General features: G+C 39.6%; 1 protein-coding gene across 1 annotated transcript in view; it reads right to left on the bottom strand.

Annotated features, from left to right (window-relative positions):
- xkr7 (XK, Kell blood group complex subunit-related family, member 7) overlaps nucleotides 1-20,451 on the bottom strand; it is a 96,627-nt gene that overhangs the window by 2,010 nt on the left and 74,166 nt on the right. Inside the window, exons 4-6 of the mRNA XM_046056410.1 lie at nucleotides 5,758-5,941; nucleotides 5,501-5,516; nucleotides 1,290-1,509 (exon numbers count right to left, since the gene is read on the bottom strand). Of these exons, the coding sequence (XP_045912366.1) occupies nucleotides 1,290-1,509; nucleotides 5,501-5,516; nucleotides 5,758-5,941 (420 nt within the window). The remainder of the gene's footprint in view (nucleotides 1-1,289; nucleotides 1,510-5,500; nucleotides 5,517-5,757; nucleotides 5,942-20,451) is intronic.

The raw sequence follows: 20,451 nt of genomic DNA, 5'->3' as shown, positions 1-20,451 counted from the left end.
TCCATCGTATTGAGGGGAGGATGGACGGGGCCATGTATCGTGGAATTCTGGACCAACATCTCCTTCCCTCAGTGAGAGAGCTGAAGATGGGTCGAGGATGGGTGTTTCAGCACGACAACGACCCTAAGCACACCGCCAAAGCAACAAAAGAGTGGCTCAAGAAGAAGCACATCAAGGTTCTGGAGTGGCCTAGCCAGTCTCCAGACCTGAATCCAATTGAAAATCTTTGGAGGGAGCTTAAAATTCGAGTTGCCAGGCGACAACCTCGGAACCTGAATGATTTGGAGGCTGTCTGCAGGGAGGAGTGGGCCAACATCCCTGCCGAAATGTGCACAAACCTTGTCACCAACTATAAAAACCGTTTGACATCTGTGCTGGCCAATAATGGCTTTTCTACAAAATATTAACATGTTTTTCCTCATCAGATGGTTATCAATTTTAATAAATTCATATGATGTGATTTTCTGGAATTTTCTTTGGGATTCTGTCTTTCACTGTTAGAATGTACATATGATTAAAATTATAGATCGTTGCATTCTTTGTAAGTGGGCAAACCTGCAAAATCAGCAAGGGGTCAAATACTTATTTTTACTTATATATTTTTTTGTCACTTTAATTAATTATTATTAATTAATTAAACCTAAAGAGGTTAAATAAACTGTCTGCTTGGGGACTGTCAATAGAAATTATAGAGCCTCTCAGAGTGCAATAATGTGTTCAAGACATGTGTCCATGTCTTTAGTCCCGGGGAAAGTCCACTCCAAGATGACAAGATTAGCATGGCAGGATATCATTAGTCATGTTATAAGATATTTTTTTGTGATTTAAATAATGATCTAGGTATAAAGGGCTCTTTCATCCATTCCATCCTTAACATTTCAAAACAGAACAGACGCAGATTTACCAAAAAATCAATTCATGAAGCTTTGAATGTTGAATATCGGCTCACAGAAGACCACATTCTTTCACTACCAATTTCATGAATCTATAAATAACCACGATGAATGGGGGAGGAGATATATAAATTAACCGCTACTCAGTGTAGAACAACTATGAGCTGGTTGAGAGGCTTATAGGATATATAAGGGGATATATTTACAGTTTTAACAATTTACAATCAATGGTTGGGTAATAATTATAAACTGGTACTAAGCCCTCATAGAATATTTCGTTCTGGTTACTAGAATTGGTAGAAAGCAGCAAAACACATTCGTGATTTTCTAAAGTGTTGAATGCTAAGCTTCTCGTTATGAACCCAGACTCTTTGCATCAGGTCACATATAGCGCACCAGTGGCTGACGATGAATATGCCAAAGTAGAGCTGGAAGACAGAGGCGAAGAGGGCAAAGGCCACTGTCCTTGCTCCGATGGTGAAGAAGTGCCACAGCATCTGGGTGATCACAGCCTTGTAGGACATGGGCAGCTTGTCGTCACGGGAGTCCCGGAGAACCTTCTGGTAGGAGGCAATCATCCAGGCCAGAGAGACCAGGGAGGCCGAGGCTGAGAGACCTGAAGAGACAGATGAAGAGAGAAATAAAGAAGAGCAAGGGAAGGAAGAGGCACACATAGAAAGACATTTAAGTAATAAAGAGGTGAAAGAACAAAATGATAGAAAGGGAGATAAAAAAAAACATGCAACAAAGCCTAATTATAACATTAAACACCAATATTTCAGTCAGATTAACTGTGAAACTTTATGTACAAGTGGAATTGATTGATGGGTTCTGAAGTAAAACCAGTAATATTGTAAGACCGAATTATAATGTACCCACCCCCAGCTTAGTCAGTCAATATTGATGTACTGTATATGTTGGCCGACAAGTACGGAGAAACTGCAGTACAGAAATACCTAATATATTTTTAAGGTAAAGTATGAACGTTCATTCTTTCAACATTGGAAACAGTAATATGACAAAATAAATCTTAACTCCACTTGTAAGTGGAGCAGACCTCGACATGACAGCTGACCATTCGCGAATGAAGACTGAAAGATGTGATTAGAAGCTTTGAGTAGAAAGTTGACCTTGAGTTATGATTTTCTTGTCAAATGAGTTTAGAAACAGTGACACCACATTTTGTCCCTGACCAAAGAGCGCTGACAAGTTTATTTTTGATCCCACTCTTTACATATTGATAACAACTCTTCAAAAACTATTTTGATTATGTTGTGTTTTCATATTTAAAAAATAATGACTATTGGCTGATTTATCACTATCTGAGTTAATGAAATGAAAAAGATTCATCCTTTGGAGATGTTTATTTAAAACATCAAACAAATTTGAAATATCTTGTTTGCAAAGTGGAAAATGTTCATGATGTTGGTGATAAAGGAGAGGTTCATCAAAAACATAAGGAATCCTGTTCTTGGGGTCATGAATATCTATATCAAATCTAATAACCAGTACCAAATTAGTAAACTAGTAAGCAATGTGAGAACAACTTAAGATGGCATAATGTCTAATAATTATTAAATCACTAATCAATTGATGCTTAACTGCAAATACACACTTTACACCTTTAAATGAATTACTAGTGATAGATCTTTAGAAACACTAGTTGTTACAACAGCAAAGAATTACCTACAATCACTGAATAATGGAATTTCTCCCCCCTCGCTCATCCAAATGGACCTGAACCAGCTTATACTGAAGTCAAATGATCACTAGCCCGCACACGTAGTGGTGAGACCCGCCGCAAGCTGCCCAGAGTGCAGTTTAACACATTAAACATTCATGTGTGTTAATCATGCAGTCTTGTCTCAAATTAGCCGTGAATCACACTGAGAACACATTAAAATTTGAGCAGAGAAAGAGCTGCACTGACTTTGAAAGAGCTTAAAATCATTTACCATTATGTCATGAAGAGACTTTGATGGATTATAGATAATAACTTTTCTTTATTCTTTATTGGTAATTGCAAATACTTTGTAGTGACTTCCCAAATGGAAATCTGTAGCTGTGGTCAATCAGTTGCAACTGATTCCAATGGACCTCCTGACCATTAAGCTTGCAGATGCTGGCATGTGCTTTATTTTAGTTTTATTAGATTTAAGTGCAGCGTTTGACATGATTGACCACTGAATTCTTATTGACAGGCCGAGACACTGAGTCAGAATTCCCAACACTGCCTTAAAGTGATACCTCTCCTACCTAGAACCCCCCCCAGAATATGTCTGGGTCCTATTTTATTCTTTCTCTATTTGCTCCCTCTGGGGAATATTATTTGCCACCATGTCACCTCAATAAATGTTTATGCAGATGGCACACAGCAATGCCTTCCAATAAAGCCCACTGACCATTTGTATGCTACAGTCAATGCAGATGTCTTATGTCAAAAAATGGATGGCAACTAATTTTCTTTAGCTTAATCCAGACAAGACCGATATTCTTATTATTGCCTCTCAATATATTGTTCAGATTGCAACGCCAGGCGTCTAGCTACATTTCTGAAGAGTTAAGTCCATACAAACTTTCACAAACTCCTCGAGCAGTGGCCTTTTAGCCATTCCAGTGTTGAAGCTAAAGACCAGGGGTGATGAAGACTTTTCCGTCAAGGCCCTGATACTCTAATACGTAGAACATCATTTACTTGTATATTTTGTCCTGTCATATAAACTGGGTACAGTTGGAATCTGACATGAATCCAAGATGACCACAGGCAATGAACAACCGCCCCCACCTATTGATAATGGAGCTAATAAACCCCATCTGAGTTTACAGGTCAGACCACTGAAATGCAGCTTAAGAAAATAAACCAAAGCAGCTATACATGAAATGAACCCAAAGCAAAGGGATTCATGGGTAGAAAGAGACAGATGCACTTTGTTATGCTTGGAAAGCCCAACAAATCCCAACATTTGGAGAAACTGGAACCAGAAAATGTTTGGGATTTGTACTAACAGATGACTTTTATGATTAATTGGCAGCACTGATAGATGATTAATTTGATTGGTTGGGTTATGTATTAACTAATGAGCCATATAAGCGCTACAATGATGTAGGCTGCGTGGGAGAGTATGTACTGTGTCATGTAAGAGCCCACATTTTAAAACTTGACTATTATGTTACTATTACTATTACTATTAACAGATGGTGGGTTACCCAAATAGGCAGAAATGTGTGTACGTGTGCGCTGACACTGTATCTGTGTGAGGACTTTAGGTTTAAGACCTTGAGCTCTTTCCGCTCTCAAACAGCTCTTCATTTATTACCACTTCTTCTGGTCACTGCCTAAGTTAGATTCGTATTTGTTGCAAGAAATAAATATGCAGAATTCTTCATCTTTAATACAGGCAGGCAAAATCGTTCACTTAAAGAAGTCTTTTGTGACTGACACATCACTAGTCCGCACCTATTCAAAGGGCTGTTTGAGGTTTAAGACATGTTTAAGGTTAGAATTATGTTTAGGTAAATGGTGAGAAAATTATTATTATGTCAGTGAAGATCTTCACAAGTATACAGTAAGGTGTGGCCAATGACTTTGCAAGATCATGACCTAACTTTACCAGAACTGCAGCTCTGAACCGTAGTGGGAGACCACTGGTTCTAGCATGGCTAGGTAACATAGCTTCCATGCACGTTGGCAGATAGACACTGTTGAATATGAAAAAAAGATTAATTTCTATTCTGTGGCAGTAAACACAACACAAGACATTCAGACCTGAGGAACCAAAATGTTATCCATGATAAACACTATAGCAGCTAAAACGTTGACCTGGCACTCCCTCACACACACTTGGAAATCTGCTAGCCCCGATATAACAAAGGCATCCACACAGAAACTCTCTCAAATGGCCATAAATGTGCTTCTATTAACTGTCAAAGCTCCACTGGACTTCCTTTCTTTCCAGCGGAGAAGCGGAGAGCCTGACAGTAGCTGCTCATGGCTGGTTTGCTCTGATGACCGGCACTTGTGGGCTAGCACATTGCTGTCCATGCTACACTGACCTGATATGTCAGTCCCCCCTGTCCCTCCCCATAGAATTTGAGGTACGCTAACACATTTGGGAACGCACATCACTTTGTGTGTAACGTTTCATGTCTGTCTGTGTGTTTTTACAATTCAGATATGCATCTGACAGGTGTGTATGAACGCTGACAGCGTATACAATTTGTGTGTGTGTGTGTGTGTGTGTGTGTGCCAGTGTACCTGGGTCTGAGAGAGAGAGAGAGAGAGTATGTTTTGTTTTATTCATCAAAGGCCAATCTGCTTCTTGTAAGAGGTGCATGAATAAAGCATAGCTTCTCCTACTGATATATGCCCATAACACACACACACACACGCGCGCACACACACACACACACACACACACACAGCTTCCTTCTCAATTAAATCTCACTCTAACTCTCTCTGTCTCTCTAACCATCAGTTTTCTTAAAGGATAATTTCGTCATTTTTGGGTCTTGTTTTATATAATTTTTTTATTTTCATAATTTTTAACAGTAATAATATAATTTTGCTAAAAAGGTTTACTGCTTAGGTCTGGAAACATATTGAGCACTAAAAACTAAATCTGGCTTCAGTACTTTACAGAGTTCTCTTGTGCAATGAGGAGTTATTACTGTCATTTCAAGTGTACTCAATTTTAGCTGGACCTCCAAATCAAGTGGTTAAAATAATCTGGCATGTTTACAGCCCTTCTTGCTAAATCTGACTTCAGTATAGTGATATTGCTGTGTCCCAGATTTCAGCTATTAACTTGGTGACTTCTCACAGTGAAGCAGGGATTGCATCTCACTCACCTTGCAGAGGGAGGACGGCGTTTCCGTGGATCATGATGCTCAGCTGGAGGACGAGCTGCGGAGCCGACTTCAGGAAGGCTTCAAGGAGACGGAGCATGGTGATGTCAGCACTCTCAAACATCAGGCGCCAGTGGAAGTGGCGACGGGGCCCGTTGCCGTGCCAACGGCTCTGGGCGCCCAGATAGAGAGCATGGATGTATCTAAGGATGAGAGACAGGGAGATAGTAATGCATGTCGCTTAATCATTTCTTTGTCATCCCTGAAACTGCTTCTTTCAGAAGATCATTTTCCAGGACACTTTCTGGAGATTTTCAGAAAGCAAAAAGTAGAAACCAGCACATTGTTATTTGCTGCCACAATGTTTTTTTATTTTATTTTCTGTTGCTGTGCATTGTTTCTATAAATCAGATTTTCTTCAGGCATAAAAACGCACAAAAACCCATCTCATTGCAGTATATACACATATCTCAAAATGATGGTAATCTGCAACAGGTGACCGAACTGAAAAGCCACTGGTAGCCATACATGTATCTTCTAAAAAACAATGATAGATCACAGGTGTCAACAATTGAGTCCAAAACAATATGATAAACAGTCAGACACAACCTCATAGGGTTTTGCCACCACCCAAATACAATGGAGACAAATAAAATTTTATAGTATTAAAAAAAGTATACCAATAATGTCCCAGATATTCTGGAGAATCCACAGCAGGAATCTCAATTGAGCAGATTAAACAACAACAACTGTCAACTTTTAAGGACCAGTTCATCCAAATTACATTCTATAGCTAAACACAAAAGAAAAAGACTGCCAGTTCTTCCTGTTGTTTGACAGATTTAAATCTTTCATCTGTCATTTTCCAGTAATGTTAAGTGTGCAAACTCCATAACACAGTATATTGTTTATATTCTGAGTAATCAATTATTGAAAAGTGAAAAACAACAGGATGTCAGTTGTGGAAGCTTTTTGTTTACACCGTGGTGCTGAAGTGTGATGAAAGCAGTACAGATATATCAATAATGCTAAAAATGCTCAGTTTTGCTTGGATATTTTAGAGCATCAAGCATCATCTGACAAAACAGTATAAACATCTGAATCCCATCTTCAAGGAGAAAACTTTCTGCATGCTGTTCTCCTGGGAGAAGTGTTGTGTGTTTCTCCAGGGAAACATCTTCACCCTCACCTGTCACTTTTCAGCTTATGCTTTTGTTTGATGCATTTTTTTGTGTGTCAGTGAAAGTACTGGTTGGCAGGTCAACTGGCGCAGGCTGGATAGTAGCCTCGTTTTTTTGTTATTGTTGTTGTTTGTTTTGTTTAATATCTGGAGAAAAATTTTGATGTGAGGGGAGGAGGTACAGGACTGTTCTTTCACCTGCTGGTCCAGCATGAGGTCTGCCTTAAAGAGATGCTGCTGTCAGTCAGGAACAGGAGTGGAATTTTATAGAAAAACACACGATAACTTTTTGGAAAACAGGGAGATAATATGACTTGGGAAATAGTGTTACAAAGCAGTTGTTTTCTTTGCATTACAAAAGTTACCACTATTAATGATAACGAATGCTTACAGCATCACGTATGTGATAGAAAAAAATGTGAAAAAAATAATAATTTTATATGTTTTCAGTTACATGACTGGTGTTAAATAAAATGGAAGTTTATCTGATACCTTAGACTAGTGGTTTCCAACCTGGATGTTGGGAACTCAAAAGGGGTCCCCCAGATAAACCTGAGTGGCCACAAGCCATGTTTCCACCTAACTGTCATCCGAATTTTAAGCGGACTTTTGACATGTTACAAAAAAGAAAAAATAAGTATATGTGAAATAGGTGCTTTTCCGTCAGCTGGTTTGGAGCAAATAAACCAGGCTACAGCAAGCGTAGTTCTGTCAGTAGTTGACGTTACACATGGCTGTAATAAACAAGACGTACGGGTTCCAAACCAGAAACAAAACCAGTCGCATGGACCTGAGGACAATTAATCTTAGAAAAATGGGGAGATGTGAGTTACAAGTTCGGTATGTCAGAACTTATTCGGCGTAAGTGTTTCCATCTCCCATTTTGTGCATTTAATCTTCTTTGACAAAGACAAAAATCACCTCAAGTGAGAGTAAAAACCTTTTTTGAAATTAAAAATTTTGCCATTTCCATCAACCTTTTCTAATGTGATACTTCAAAATGCACATAAAAACCTTGACGGAAACACAGTTACAGGATGACTCACAAAAATCTGCCTTATTTTCTCTGGTAACTTGAATCATTACAGTTCTTAAAACAAGTAAAACCATCTGCCAGAGAATATTTTTTCTTTTTCCAAAGGCAGTTTTTTCTTCTGTTAAGACCAGCTACCTTCCTTCTTTCAAGACACATTCTTCAAACAAGTTGATTTCTATGGAAAACAAATTCTCACTGTACTTGCTGATTTCTTGCATTTGTTTTAAATAAATTAGGTTTTTAGTAGAGGAGATTTTTAATGGGATGTGCTAGAAAAACAAAACGTTTTTAAATGCTTTTCTTCTTGCTAAATAGTTCCACCAAGTAATAATCTGTGAAGAAGGGTCTCCATGTAGACATTGCTTAATTTTAAGGGATCATGTTATAGACAGATGACTTAAAAATGTGGTTGAAATGCATCTGTATATTAGTGTGTATGGGATGAAGGACAGTTGCGTCATGGCAGAAGAGGATGGCAGACAGTAGTAGTAGTACAGCTGGACAGACGTGTCATGGAGGAGAAATGAAGCTCAACGGAGGAAAAGTGAGACGACACTCACTTCCTGCACTTCTGCATCCCCAAGCAGATTTTAAATCGAGGGGTAAAAATAACCCAGAAGTGTATGCACACACACACACATACACACGTCAGCATATATGACGACGTTCAAGGCTGCATAATACAGACAAGCAGGGCTACGCATGTGACAGACAGGCAGGAAGGCCAACGAGGCAGCCGGGAAATCTGTAGCTCTGCAAATAATTTGCTGTTCAAGCACCGCCGGCACTCCTTTATCCAATCCCTATATCTCTCTCTGTCTCTCTCTCTCAATCTCCACCTCGAGAAATCTTTGTCTCTGTTTTAGTCTTTCACCCTTTTATCTCTTTTCTATTGGATCTTATTATTGATTTGTCCTGTATGTTCATCTTCCTGTTTTTCTATTGTTTTTTTGTTTTGTTTTTAGGGCTAGGGATGACAATGTTGTTGGGCCAGTGAGTCCACCACTTTGGTCCGGACTTAAATAACTCAACAACTATTTGATGGATCTTCTGACTTCAGCACTATCATCAAGTGAAAATTTTTAACTGTTCAATACTTTGGATTGTGACCAAACACCCGCAGAACGCACAACATATCAGCCTCAAGTGTACTTCGTTTTTACAGCTGATTAGCTAATATTGGCATGCTAACGCGCTAAAATAAGTCGTGACCATGGTAAACATGCCTGCTTTTCTTGTTCGCATTGGGATTGTGAGCATGTTAGTATGCTTACGTTAGCATTTAGCTCAAACCAACACTTGGACTAAGTCTCACAGAGCTGCTAGCATAGCTGTAGGCTCTTAGTCTGGTCATTTATTTTCCCATCATCTCTTTTTTGTTTATCTTTCTCAAATTTGGATGCGGCTATTGTCGAGATCCCGAGTTACCTTTTATTTTGTTTTGTTCTTTAACATGCAGAATATCATGACCCTTATTTCTGTAACTGTGTGGGTACCTATGTTTCTGTTCTCCCGCTATTTATCCGTTTTGTCTTTTCCTTTCACTTGTCACCTTTCTTACTTGTCCAGTATCTCTTTCATCACCTACCTGTCTTTCAATTTATTTTCATCTTTCTCTCTTTTTTGCCTCCTTTGCTTGTTCATCATACAGCTATTGCCTCCCTCTTGTCTCTCTCTCTCTCCCTCCATCCAATTTATTTTGTACTTCCCCCAGGCGTTCTCTCTGCCTCAAGCTTCCAATCTATCAAATCTATATGAATCCTCTTCTCCTCCTTCACTCTTCTCCCTCTATCACCCCTATGTTATTTCTGCTCCTCTTTATCCTCCTTACACTCTCACCCCACTGTCCCCTCTCTGCTCTACTCTCCTCTCCGCCAGAAACTCTACTATCTACAAGGCCACAGTCGGACCGCTGAGACCGTAAGCGTTTGTGAAAAGAGCTTGTGTGTGTGTGTGTGTGTGGTGTGTGTATACAGTAGAGTCTCAGAGAATTGCTGCCAAGTATGATGGCGAGCCAAGAATGAAGCCAAGGAGAGAGACTCACACAGAGAAATTAAACTGTTACACACACTTCATCTAAATCTCTTTTAAATTAATTTTACAGGTCAGAAGATGGCACACCGCGATCAGCAGCAAAATGGAGACAGAGGCAGATATTTGTAATTTAACTCAAAGCACCCAAAATAGCAGCAGCTCTTTAACATTAGTCCAATCAGGAAGCTGTGGAATTATCGTTTCATTTCAGACAGGCAGTGGGTCCATTTACTCAATTATTGTACTTCAGTACAAATTGGAGGTACTTGTACTAGTTTGCTTTAATTTTTCTTCTCATGCCACTTTTTACTTTTACTCTACTACATTTCAGAGGGAAATATTGTACTGTTTTACTCAACTACAGTTATCTGGCCGCTTTAGTTAAGGACACAAAACACATGACAAGCTGAAATGATGATAGTCGGTTAATTTATTGCCAGACAGTTAATTGGCAACTATTTTTATTACTGTTGCGTAATATTATAACTATTGTCCACTAGTTGCAAAGGTGATAGTAGCATGACGTTATAGTGCAAACTGTGTGACATGAGAGACAGTTGTTCATATTATATATTATAATATAATGTTATATAAGATAATATTAGCAAATGATGAGCTTTTTTCACCAGCACATGAGCCCTTTTTCAAAAGCCTGTATTTAATTAATTAAATCAAGGCTTGTTTAATGCACTTTATGGTTGAATAAATGTGTACAACCGCTACTTATGTGTACATTTGTTCTGGGACTGTTTTTCCTAGTTTTGGCGAAACCTCTTAATTCAAATGAAGGGAAATCTTAACGATAATGATATGTTAGATAATAGTGTGCTTCCAACAATGTGGCAAGTGTCTGGGGACGACCCATTCGTGTTTCAACATGACAAAGCCCCTGTGCACAAAGACAGGTCTATCAAGAAATGCTTTCCCCAGTTTGGTGTGGAAGAACTTCACTGGCTTGCAAAGACCTCAACCCCATCCAACACCTTCGGGATGAACTGAAATGCAGAGTCAGGCCTTATCAGCCCACATCAGTATTGGACCTCACTAGTGCTCTTGCGGCTGAATGCGAGCAAATCCCCGCAGCCAGATTCCAAGATCTGATGGAAAGAGTTTCCAAAACAGTGGAGGAGGTTATAGCTGCAGATTATTGCCTGTGGTTTTTTGGAGGAAATGTTCAGCAGTTATATATGGTTGGAAAGTTTAAAAGTCCAAAAACCGGACAAGACAGACAAACAGACAGTTAACTGGTTAGTCCCACTGTGAGCCTTGTACCCATATTTGGATATACTATTACCAGAAAAGAAAAAAAGAAAAAAGTCATACTCTGTGTATATTATTCCGTGGACTGTCTGAGACTTAGCGTTTAATGATGAGCATTTCCGTTTTTATACTTATGATCATTATTATAATAATTACTGTCACTGCATAAGCATCAATTCATGGGCTGCAAATTTCTCATCATTACGGCTCATTGACTTAAAATTGATCAACAGACGCACACTTATGACAATGAGGGAGGCAATAAACAAAGGTCAGGAAACAGATATTAGAGTCAGTAATAATTAATGATTTGTTTACCTGAAGGAACAAATTAGACTAATAAGCATGATGATAATCGAAGTGGATAGTTGGCACCAGGAAGCTGCTATAATGTTAAATCACTCAATCATTTTCCAATGATTCATTGTATATCTATTGCTTAGAAGATTAATATCATCTCTGTATGGTCTCTGATGTTATAACTCTACATCTTAACTACAGGACATCACTGCCAGTCAGGCCATTACTGTAAATCCTCCTCAGAAAGGAGAGCAGGGGAAGGAAATAGAAACAGAGAGGGGGTGGGGGGAAGAGGAAAACGAGTGTTTATTAATAACTCATCCCTGCAGTTGATCAAAGACTCAATTGGAGTTCTGACCTGGACCCTCGTCCGTCTCCACAACGATAAATTGGTACCAACACCAGGCTTTTAATGAGCTGCTGATCTATTACCTTGACTCACACAGCAAATTTCTATATATCTTGGAAACCTTTCAGCCGTTAACAGGAGGGGGGAGAGTCGGTGAGAAAAAGGGATGGAGGGAGAGAGAGGGAGAGGAAGAGAGATGGAGGGTGAGAGAGGGACAGCTCTTTAACCTTCATCACTTGTCTGAAGAGACTCTCAACCTGCCCATTATCACGCCAGCAATCAGTGGCATTTATTGCCTCTCTATGTGTGCGTCTGTGTGTACATACACATACACATTCCATGATCAAATGTCTCTTATGAAACACACAGTGCTGGTTCTCACTTCTGATTGGCTGAGTCACATTGGAAGCTGTTGTGCAATAACTAAGAAATATATAAATAAATGCTGCAGTGTGTTTGGCCACGTTCCAGGGCGGCTGGAGGATGTGGCGTTTTCGTTTGACTTCCTTCCTTCAGAATGTGGCCTCAGACCAGCAGCTCGCTCTGGTTTATATGTTGCTATTTTCAGACTGCTGTACCGATGCTGCCGAGCTGGTACAATAAAGTTTTGTAACTCGTAATAAAAAAGTACTGTTTTACTAGAACATGCATACAAATTCCATTCTTTGGTCTACTTCCTGTTTGAGCGGTACAAGGTAAAATCGCTTTTAAGAAGAAACTCACATTTTATTTAATACTTATAATCCATTTTGGTGGTGACACAGGGGACATGTGAGGAGGGCCCACAAAGATAGTAGAATGAATAGCTGTCGATGAGGACGCAAAAACAGGCAAATCCGAGATGTCTTAATTAGGGGGACTGGGATTTGCTTCCAGCCTCAATCTGTGATTTATGTTTGTTTGTTTTTACCTATAAACTGTTACACAAAGCAGTTTTAAAATTGGTGAATATTTAAAAACTGCAGTGCTGATGTAGAGCCACACAGGCATACGTTACTGTGTCAGCATCATGGTAGAGCACGAGCAGTCCCCCCTCCAGCAGAGATGAAAAGCCCCATGCAGTGAGTGGATGGAGGTTAGAACAGTCAACCTCCTGCTAGTCTGTGAATAATGCAGCTGTCAAAAATCTCAAAATTAAACACATTGAATACACACAGGACAGCCCTGGGCTCTGCTCCACTGTGCAGCACACACACTCTGGCAGACATCTATGTACACTGCACACACACAAGCAGACAACACACATTGTTTACATGCAGGCACATACACAGTCAGCTATAATCCCATACAGGCACATTTACACATGGAGGAAAATAAATTCACATGCACGCCCGCCAGCACGCACGCACGCACGTACGAACAAAGGTGAAAGTATAACATAACATATAATACACTTGGTTTCCCAGAGTGCATTTAGTTGTTAAACACTTTTAACTTTATTAACTAGTTCACCAAAATGAGGATCAGGGTTTTAATGGCTTACAAACACCAATCACTTGCTGATTCCTTTTCTTAAAACAGTTTCACTTTGCAACAGTGATATCTATTCATGTATTAATTTTTTCTGTGGCCATGGTATACACAAAACAAGCCTTTATGCAACTTTTCAGGGACGAAATTGAATTTACTGCAGTGAAACGGACGTTACGGTGTCACATCTACTGTTATTGCTGTTGTGTTCTCTAGTGTGCTACTGCTGAACTGTGTTTAAACATGGTTTTATTACAAGATACAATTTCATACCACACTTATATTTATAATATTTAATAGTTCTGCTCATACTGACCATACTCACGGTACATTCAGTATTTTGTACATTTTGTATTTTTGCTGCTATCTTGGTTTTTTAACTTTTTTCTCTGCATATGGCAAATAAAATGACTTTGATGTGAAGAAAGTTGTATAAAGGATTTTGTGGCTAAGAGAAGTCTGATAAATTACCTCAAGTGACATAACTTGAGGCAACTCAAGGCTAAATTAGCCACAACTAGCATAACTCACCCAAATATCAAACCAAATTGTCAGTGGTTGAGTTACACTGTGGGTATTGTAAGTTTTGACAAGGAAGAACAATGTGTGTAATAAAAAAGATGATCGGCTATCTCTGGTTCTTCTGCATCGGTTTTACTAACAATGTAAGTGGCAATGCTAAACTGGTGATGCACTCTTTTAAGAGAGTGTTGGAAACCTGTAGTTACTACTAGTGGCCACAGAGGCCACAACAGATATGCTGGATACAGACTCATTGTTTGTTTCTTCAGTTATCAGACTACATGTCGTTGTAGAAGTGTCCATGGAGAAGTGGAAGAAGTGTTTGTGAATCACAATCAGAGTTTTCTTTAATTTTTTTTTCCGTCTACACTGTAAATGGCGAATGACAGACAATTTCACTCACAGTTGTTCATGGAGGTGGGATCTCTCCTTGAGCTTGAGCAGGTCAGAAAGTGTTGTTGTTGTGGAAACTCAGATCCCAATTAAAACTTTGTATGTGACATCAGAGTACACAAATAAATTCAGCTCCTCACAGGCCTTGACAGGCCCTGTTGGGTCTCAGCTAAAGTTTGCATAGATGTCAACCTGTTGAGTTCAAACTAACTCAGTACAGAGACAACGAGGACTACTAAGCGTGGACCTGATAACAAATTCATAGGGTCCTCTGGTTTTCAAGGATTTACATCTGCACATAGATCTATATACTGAGTCTGCAGAATGCAGTGAGATTGAGCCACAAACAGCAAGTGAGTGTTTGTATGGAAGGGCCCACACAGAGCAGAAATAATGTCTCCTCTCTGTCTGTGTAGAGCTCAGCTGTCAACACCGACCTACTTAGACTGCCACAATGAGAAACCCAGCACAGAGAGAAGAGGATGTGAGATTATGGGAGAGTGTAACGGGAGGAGAGAAGAAATAGCAGTGGAGATGCAGAGGGAAAGAAAAACATGGAGAGGAGAAGAAGAAGATCCTAGCCCAAAAAGAAAAAAGAGGTTATGAGATTATGTGTGAGTATGATGTGAGGAAAGAAAAAGAAAAGGAGAGGAAAGACGGAAAAATGCAAAAGAAGATTAACGAGACGAAAAAGTTAAAGAGTGATGGAAAGAAAGTGACACAGACACAGCAGGGAAGGACATGATGTTTGTGTGTATTTGAATGTGTGTGTATATGCGCGCTTGCATGTGTTTATGTGCATGCATATGTGTGTGTGTGTGTGTGTACACAACAGAAGTGAACAACCATTGATCGCTTCTGCCAAAGCTGCTGAGCTGCAGATCAGATACGATCACGCCGAGCGCTGAAGTGTTTAATTGAGAATTGTGTGTGTGTGTGTGTGTGTGTGTGTGTGTGTGTGTTTGTGTGAAGCTGGTGATGTTATCACTTAACTCAAGGGCTCAAGTTTGATCATTTATCTCTTCACTGCTCACTCACTCTCTCTCACTCACACATACGTCATTCAGGAGGGGCAAAATTCAGAGTCGTCATTCTGCTGGGTAACGACTTCAAGGAGAAAACATGGAGAAGAGGAAACAGGAGCAGAGGGAGTCATACAGGTTACAGGGAATAGTAATTGCAAGAAGTTAATGAAGAGGAAAGAAACAGAAATGTGGTAGATGGAGGATGAGAAGAGGAAGTAAGAAGGAGAGCAGAGGGGAGAGAAGGTGAAACTGAAAAAAAGAGGGTAAATGAGCTAAAAAGAAGAAAAGGATAGAAAGGAGAAGAAATGTAGAAGGAAAAAGAAAGGAATGCAGTGAAATAGGAAAGGAAAGGTGGGAAATAAGGAGAGAATTAACAAAAAGGTGGAGTAAAAAACAAGGGAGGAGAAAAGAGAGGAGAAGAAAGAATTTAAATCCGAATGGGGAAAAAAATGAAAGGTAAGGGAAATTAAATTAAACCAAAGGAAAGAAAAAGGTCAGGGAATGACAAAGAACCATGTCAAAGGATATCAAAGGAAAGGAAAATAGAAAGTAGACGGGGGAAAGAAAAAATGAGACTGAAGAAAGGAAAAGGATACCAAAAGGAAAAAAAGAGAGAAGTAAAGAAAAGGTGGGGTCAGAGACAAGAAGGGGGGAGAGGAATAGAATGAAGAAGCAAGGTAAGGAGGTAATGACAAAAAACAGGCAGGTAAAGAAAGATGTGATGTGAAGATGAGCAGAAGGGAGAGAAGGAGAGGAAGGGGGGCGGGATTAATGGTGTAAAGAAAAGGTAATGAAGGGAGAGAAGAAAAGGTAATGAAGGGAGAGAAGAAAAGAGGAATGGAGGAGGAGATGATCGGTGAGCTGCTGCCTGCGCTGATCAATCACTGTTTATGGAACAATCAGAGAGAGAGGAGGGGAATGGTGGGAGAGGGGAAGATATTTATTGCAGGGAGAGAAATAAACGATAATGGGGCAGTGAAAGAGAGACGGATGCTGAGAGTCACATTCTTATTTATTTTTGTCTTTCCCACTTTATATTTCGCTTCTTATTGTTTGTCTCTGTGTCCTTCCCTCCATTTGTTTTTCTTTCCGTCTTCCTCTCCTCTCATTCATTTTCATCTATTCTATTCTATTCTATTCTCTTGCTTCTTTCTTTTAGCCAGATCTCAGGTCGCCTGAACAGGATTCAAATGGCAACAAGTGTGGATGAGATTACCACAGCTCTACAGGTTGTCATATACCAACTTACACAAATATCAACTATTACAAAAAACCCTGTCAAAACCAGTGCAGCCGACACTGAGAAGACTGACTTTCAATTGTCAAAACTGACATTTTTCTTTTGTTTTTTACCTTTTTCTTTCGTTCTTCTGTTCAAATATGACTTTCTCGTGTGACTCTGTCTTCCCCAATTCCCTTCCTTCTTCTTTCCTTCTTTTTATTCTTTCTTCCCTTTCCATCCTTCTGCTCCTTCCTTCCTATATTTCTTTATCTTTCTCCACTTAGCCTTAGGTTCTACAAGGTAATTCTGAGATGTGGCCTCAGTGGAAAAAGGCACTCTTCCTCTTCCTCTTCTCTCCTGTCCTCTCCTCTCCTGTCCTCTCCTCTCCTCTCCCCGCTGTGTCTCCACAGATTTTGAAGGTCATTACTTTCAGAACATTTAATCACAGTAGGAAGCTGAATTTCTCTTTGGCCTCCCGCCACTAAGGGTCAGCCCGAAAAATTTCAACAGTCATTCCAAGTTTTTAACAGATGAAATAACTGCTGCTTCCGTTCCACTCGTCGAGAAATTCCTCAGCAGGTCACTGATGCTGCTCAAGATGATGGTTCAATTCCTGCTGCAGCTCGACAGGGTTCATTTAAAATAGTCCTTTTTATTTTTAATCACATTTATCAAAAAGCCTATTGGACAAACTGCCGCACATAAAAAGAGCAGCAATGGAACAAAAGAAATTAAATTAATCTCACAAGGGCCCAAAATAATTAAGAAGATAAAACATTAAAATAAGAGGGAGGGAATAAAAAAACATGAAAGAAAAATTACTTCACATAAATATGCCGTTTTTTAAAAGTAAGTCTAAAGAAAAGATTTTAAACCATGATGCTCATTTTACTTTCACATCCAATGCCTTAATGCTGAAACTGTGATTATATAATCCTTACTTGCTCTGATCTTATTTATCCTCTATTTTTCTTGGCTCTATCCCAATTTTTCTGTAGCCCACTTTCACCAAAACAAAACAAACACACTGATAAAAAACTAAACTTCCATGAAGAAAATTCACCTGAAAGCACCTCAACTGTGTTACAGAATTAGTTATTTGTAAAGCATCTCACTTGTCTGCGCCTGTTCTGTTGATTGCTGGTGGTATTGTGAAATTTCCATCAGCTACAGTAGAGGTTTCTGATGGCAGAAAGTGTTTCAGCGGTCTAAAACAATCATCAAATAAACAGTAAACATTGGTTTTGTCAGTCTGTCAGTGTCCAAGAGTGAAAGCTGCTTTTTTTTCTTTTCAGAGGCAGAAAACTGAAGTTCAACCATCTTGTCAGGACATTGTAGAAAGGCATTCTGGGAGATGAAATGATTAAAAAGCTTTTCAGGTTGTTCAGTTTTATTTTGAGTGTCTCCACGAGTGATAAATTGGCTACTTTTGCTGTCATCCTACACTGACACACAGTCTACAGACTGGCACACATGAGTGAATCATTGTACATCGCAATCTGCAACTGTGTTTTTTTGCTGCCAAGGACTTACAGGACTTACATTAGGCTGCAGGTATTGAGGGTCGGGGGGTTTTGCTTACTGTGCTTTTTTCCCATATTGGTGGCATGAATTGGCATGAATTATTAATTATCATATCAGCAATTTTTATTATGTGAATTTGCATCACGATGCAGGTGAATTTAAATCAGCAAATTAATAAGTTCTATCACACAGGCTGCGCCCTCTATGGGTACTACCTCCGCCAATGACACACTTGCCCACTGAAATTTTATCGTGCACGTAGCCGACCAATAGGACGTCGCTACCGATACACGCGTAATAATAGACGTATAAGTAGCAGCGTCCCTACTGCCTCAGCATCCGACCGCCTCTTCAGCACTCTCTGCCTGTGCTTATAGAACTAGGGTTACCATATCGTAACCTTCGTTATGTCTGAAATTGTCTTAAAATGTCACTAAAACAAAATGGTAATGTCGGTGAACTTTTAAGCCTACAAATAAACTGCTGTAAGTGATGTGATCCTACATGAACACACTGCTGATGTTAGAGCCATACTGGTTAATTTACATGACAGATTGTTATGTTAGTGTTTGGTTTGTGCTTTTTCTCACTGCTTTAAAGTGGGTGGGGCTGTGTGAGAAAAATGTTAGGTCAGGTATTTCAGAGCGTTGTCAGATTGGTTGATTGTTTCTCCAACTGGTGGAAAACAGCCGCCATTAAGTACCACCAGACCGATCTGAATCACTTAAGAAACACCACTGTCTACCATTCCAACAATTCAAGATCCACACCAACAATTGACCTTTATTAAAGCTTGTCTGTTCCATTGAACAAACTGAAAAAAAGCAGCACACACAAGGAGACTCTACATGGATCGCTACAACGTGCAAGGTAAGGGTCTCATGTCAGACAGAGGGTGCCGAAGGCGTTAGTAGGCTAGTTTTTGATTGCCTTGATAGCTTGTCTACTTGTACTGGAAGAACATAATCAGTCAAGAAGCCCCATTATACAAAGGTCTGAAATATTTGCAAAGAGAAAAACATGATGAAGCTTTGACAAAGTACCTTTTCACTCAGACTCAAACATTTTACATGCAAAAACATTAATTTCACTTGCTTTTTGTCATAATATCATACTGATGTTGAATTATTTTAGAATTTGGGTGTTTTCTAATTCACTTCAATATACTTTATTTTACTTTACGTTTTCTTGAAGCAACATCTAAATGCCATTACAGGAACTGCACCGTAATACACTTCGGTACTTGTGTCTACATTAATCCGTGGTGGTTAATACATCATTGTGAACACACACTGCATTAAAGTTTTAAAATTCATACATGATTTAGATTGTTGTTATTGATACGCTTATGCAAACAAAACATATCTGTAGTTTTGTTTGACATTATTTGACTGGAGGTTGAAGAATTTTGTCTGCTAATGGTGACAGAAGGAGAAATTCAAACAGAATTCAGACAGAAGAAGAAATTAAAATGGTGGGTTGTTCACCTATCAAAATCTGCCAACTCTGTGTGTGTGTACTGTATACATGTAAATATGTCTGTGTGTGTGTGTGTGTGTGTGCGTGCATGTGTGTGTGTGGTGTCTAGGACTTGCTGTCCAATATAGCTTTTCCCAACATGCCGCTACCATGGTTACGCAGGAATATGAGGCACCACGGAAACAAACAGAGAGACGTTTGAACACGCTCACTGCTGATCACCTGGCTGTCGCTCTGTCTCACATACAGACACACATGCAAACACACACACGATCTTCGGAGTACATTTACAAGTAATGCACATGCAAAAATGTACAGACAGACATACACACATACAGTCTACACTAAATACGCAACTGCTATTAAATCAGCACCCATCACCTGCTGTCTAAAAAACACACACAGATGCGCACACACTAACACACACACACACACACCAGCTATAAATATCCATGTGCCACTCAAAGTGAATCAGTTGTCTATCCCCAAGCTGCTGTCCCACATAGCCACTCAACTGAGCTGAGTGTGTGTGTGTGTGTGTGTGTGTGTGTGTGTGTGTGTGTGTGTGAGAGGGAGAGAGAGAGATAGATAGAGAGAGGAAAAGTGTTATTTTAAGTCTTGTGTTTGAACGACAGAGTAAGGGGTAGCAATCCGGGGAGAGGACGAAAGGGAGAGTGTCTGTGTGCGTCAGAGGAAGTGTGTGTATATTTTGTGATTGCGATGTGTGTTTCTGTGTGTGTGTGTGTGTGTGTTTAACACATTTTATCCCCTGCAAGTGATGCAGGCACCCCTTCGGCCAATCGGTAATGAGTAAACAAACGCAGCGCCCCCCTTAGGCCAATCAGAGCAGCTTTAGGAAAGCCAGAAGGAAGTCAGCACGAGGCTGAAGAGGCTCTAAAGTTTCAGATAAACTGCTTGA

This window comes from Micropterus dolomieu, linkage group LG08 (genome assembly GCF_021292245.1).
Source record: "Micropterus dolomieu isolate WLL.071019.BEF.003 ecotype Adirondacks linkage group LG08, ASM2129224v1, whole genome shotgun sequence".
Classification (NCBI taxonomy): domain Eukaryota; kingdom Metazoa; phylum Chordata; class Actinopteri; order Centrarchiformes; family Centrarchidae; genus Micropterus; species Micropterus dolomieu.
This window is presented reverse-complemented; position numbering and strand designations above follow the sequence as displayed.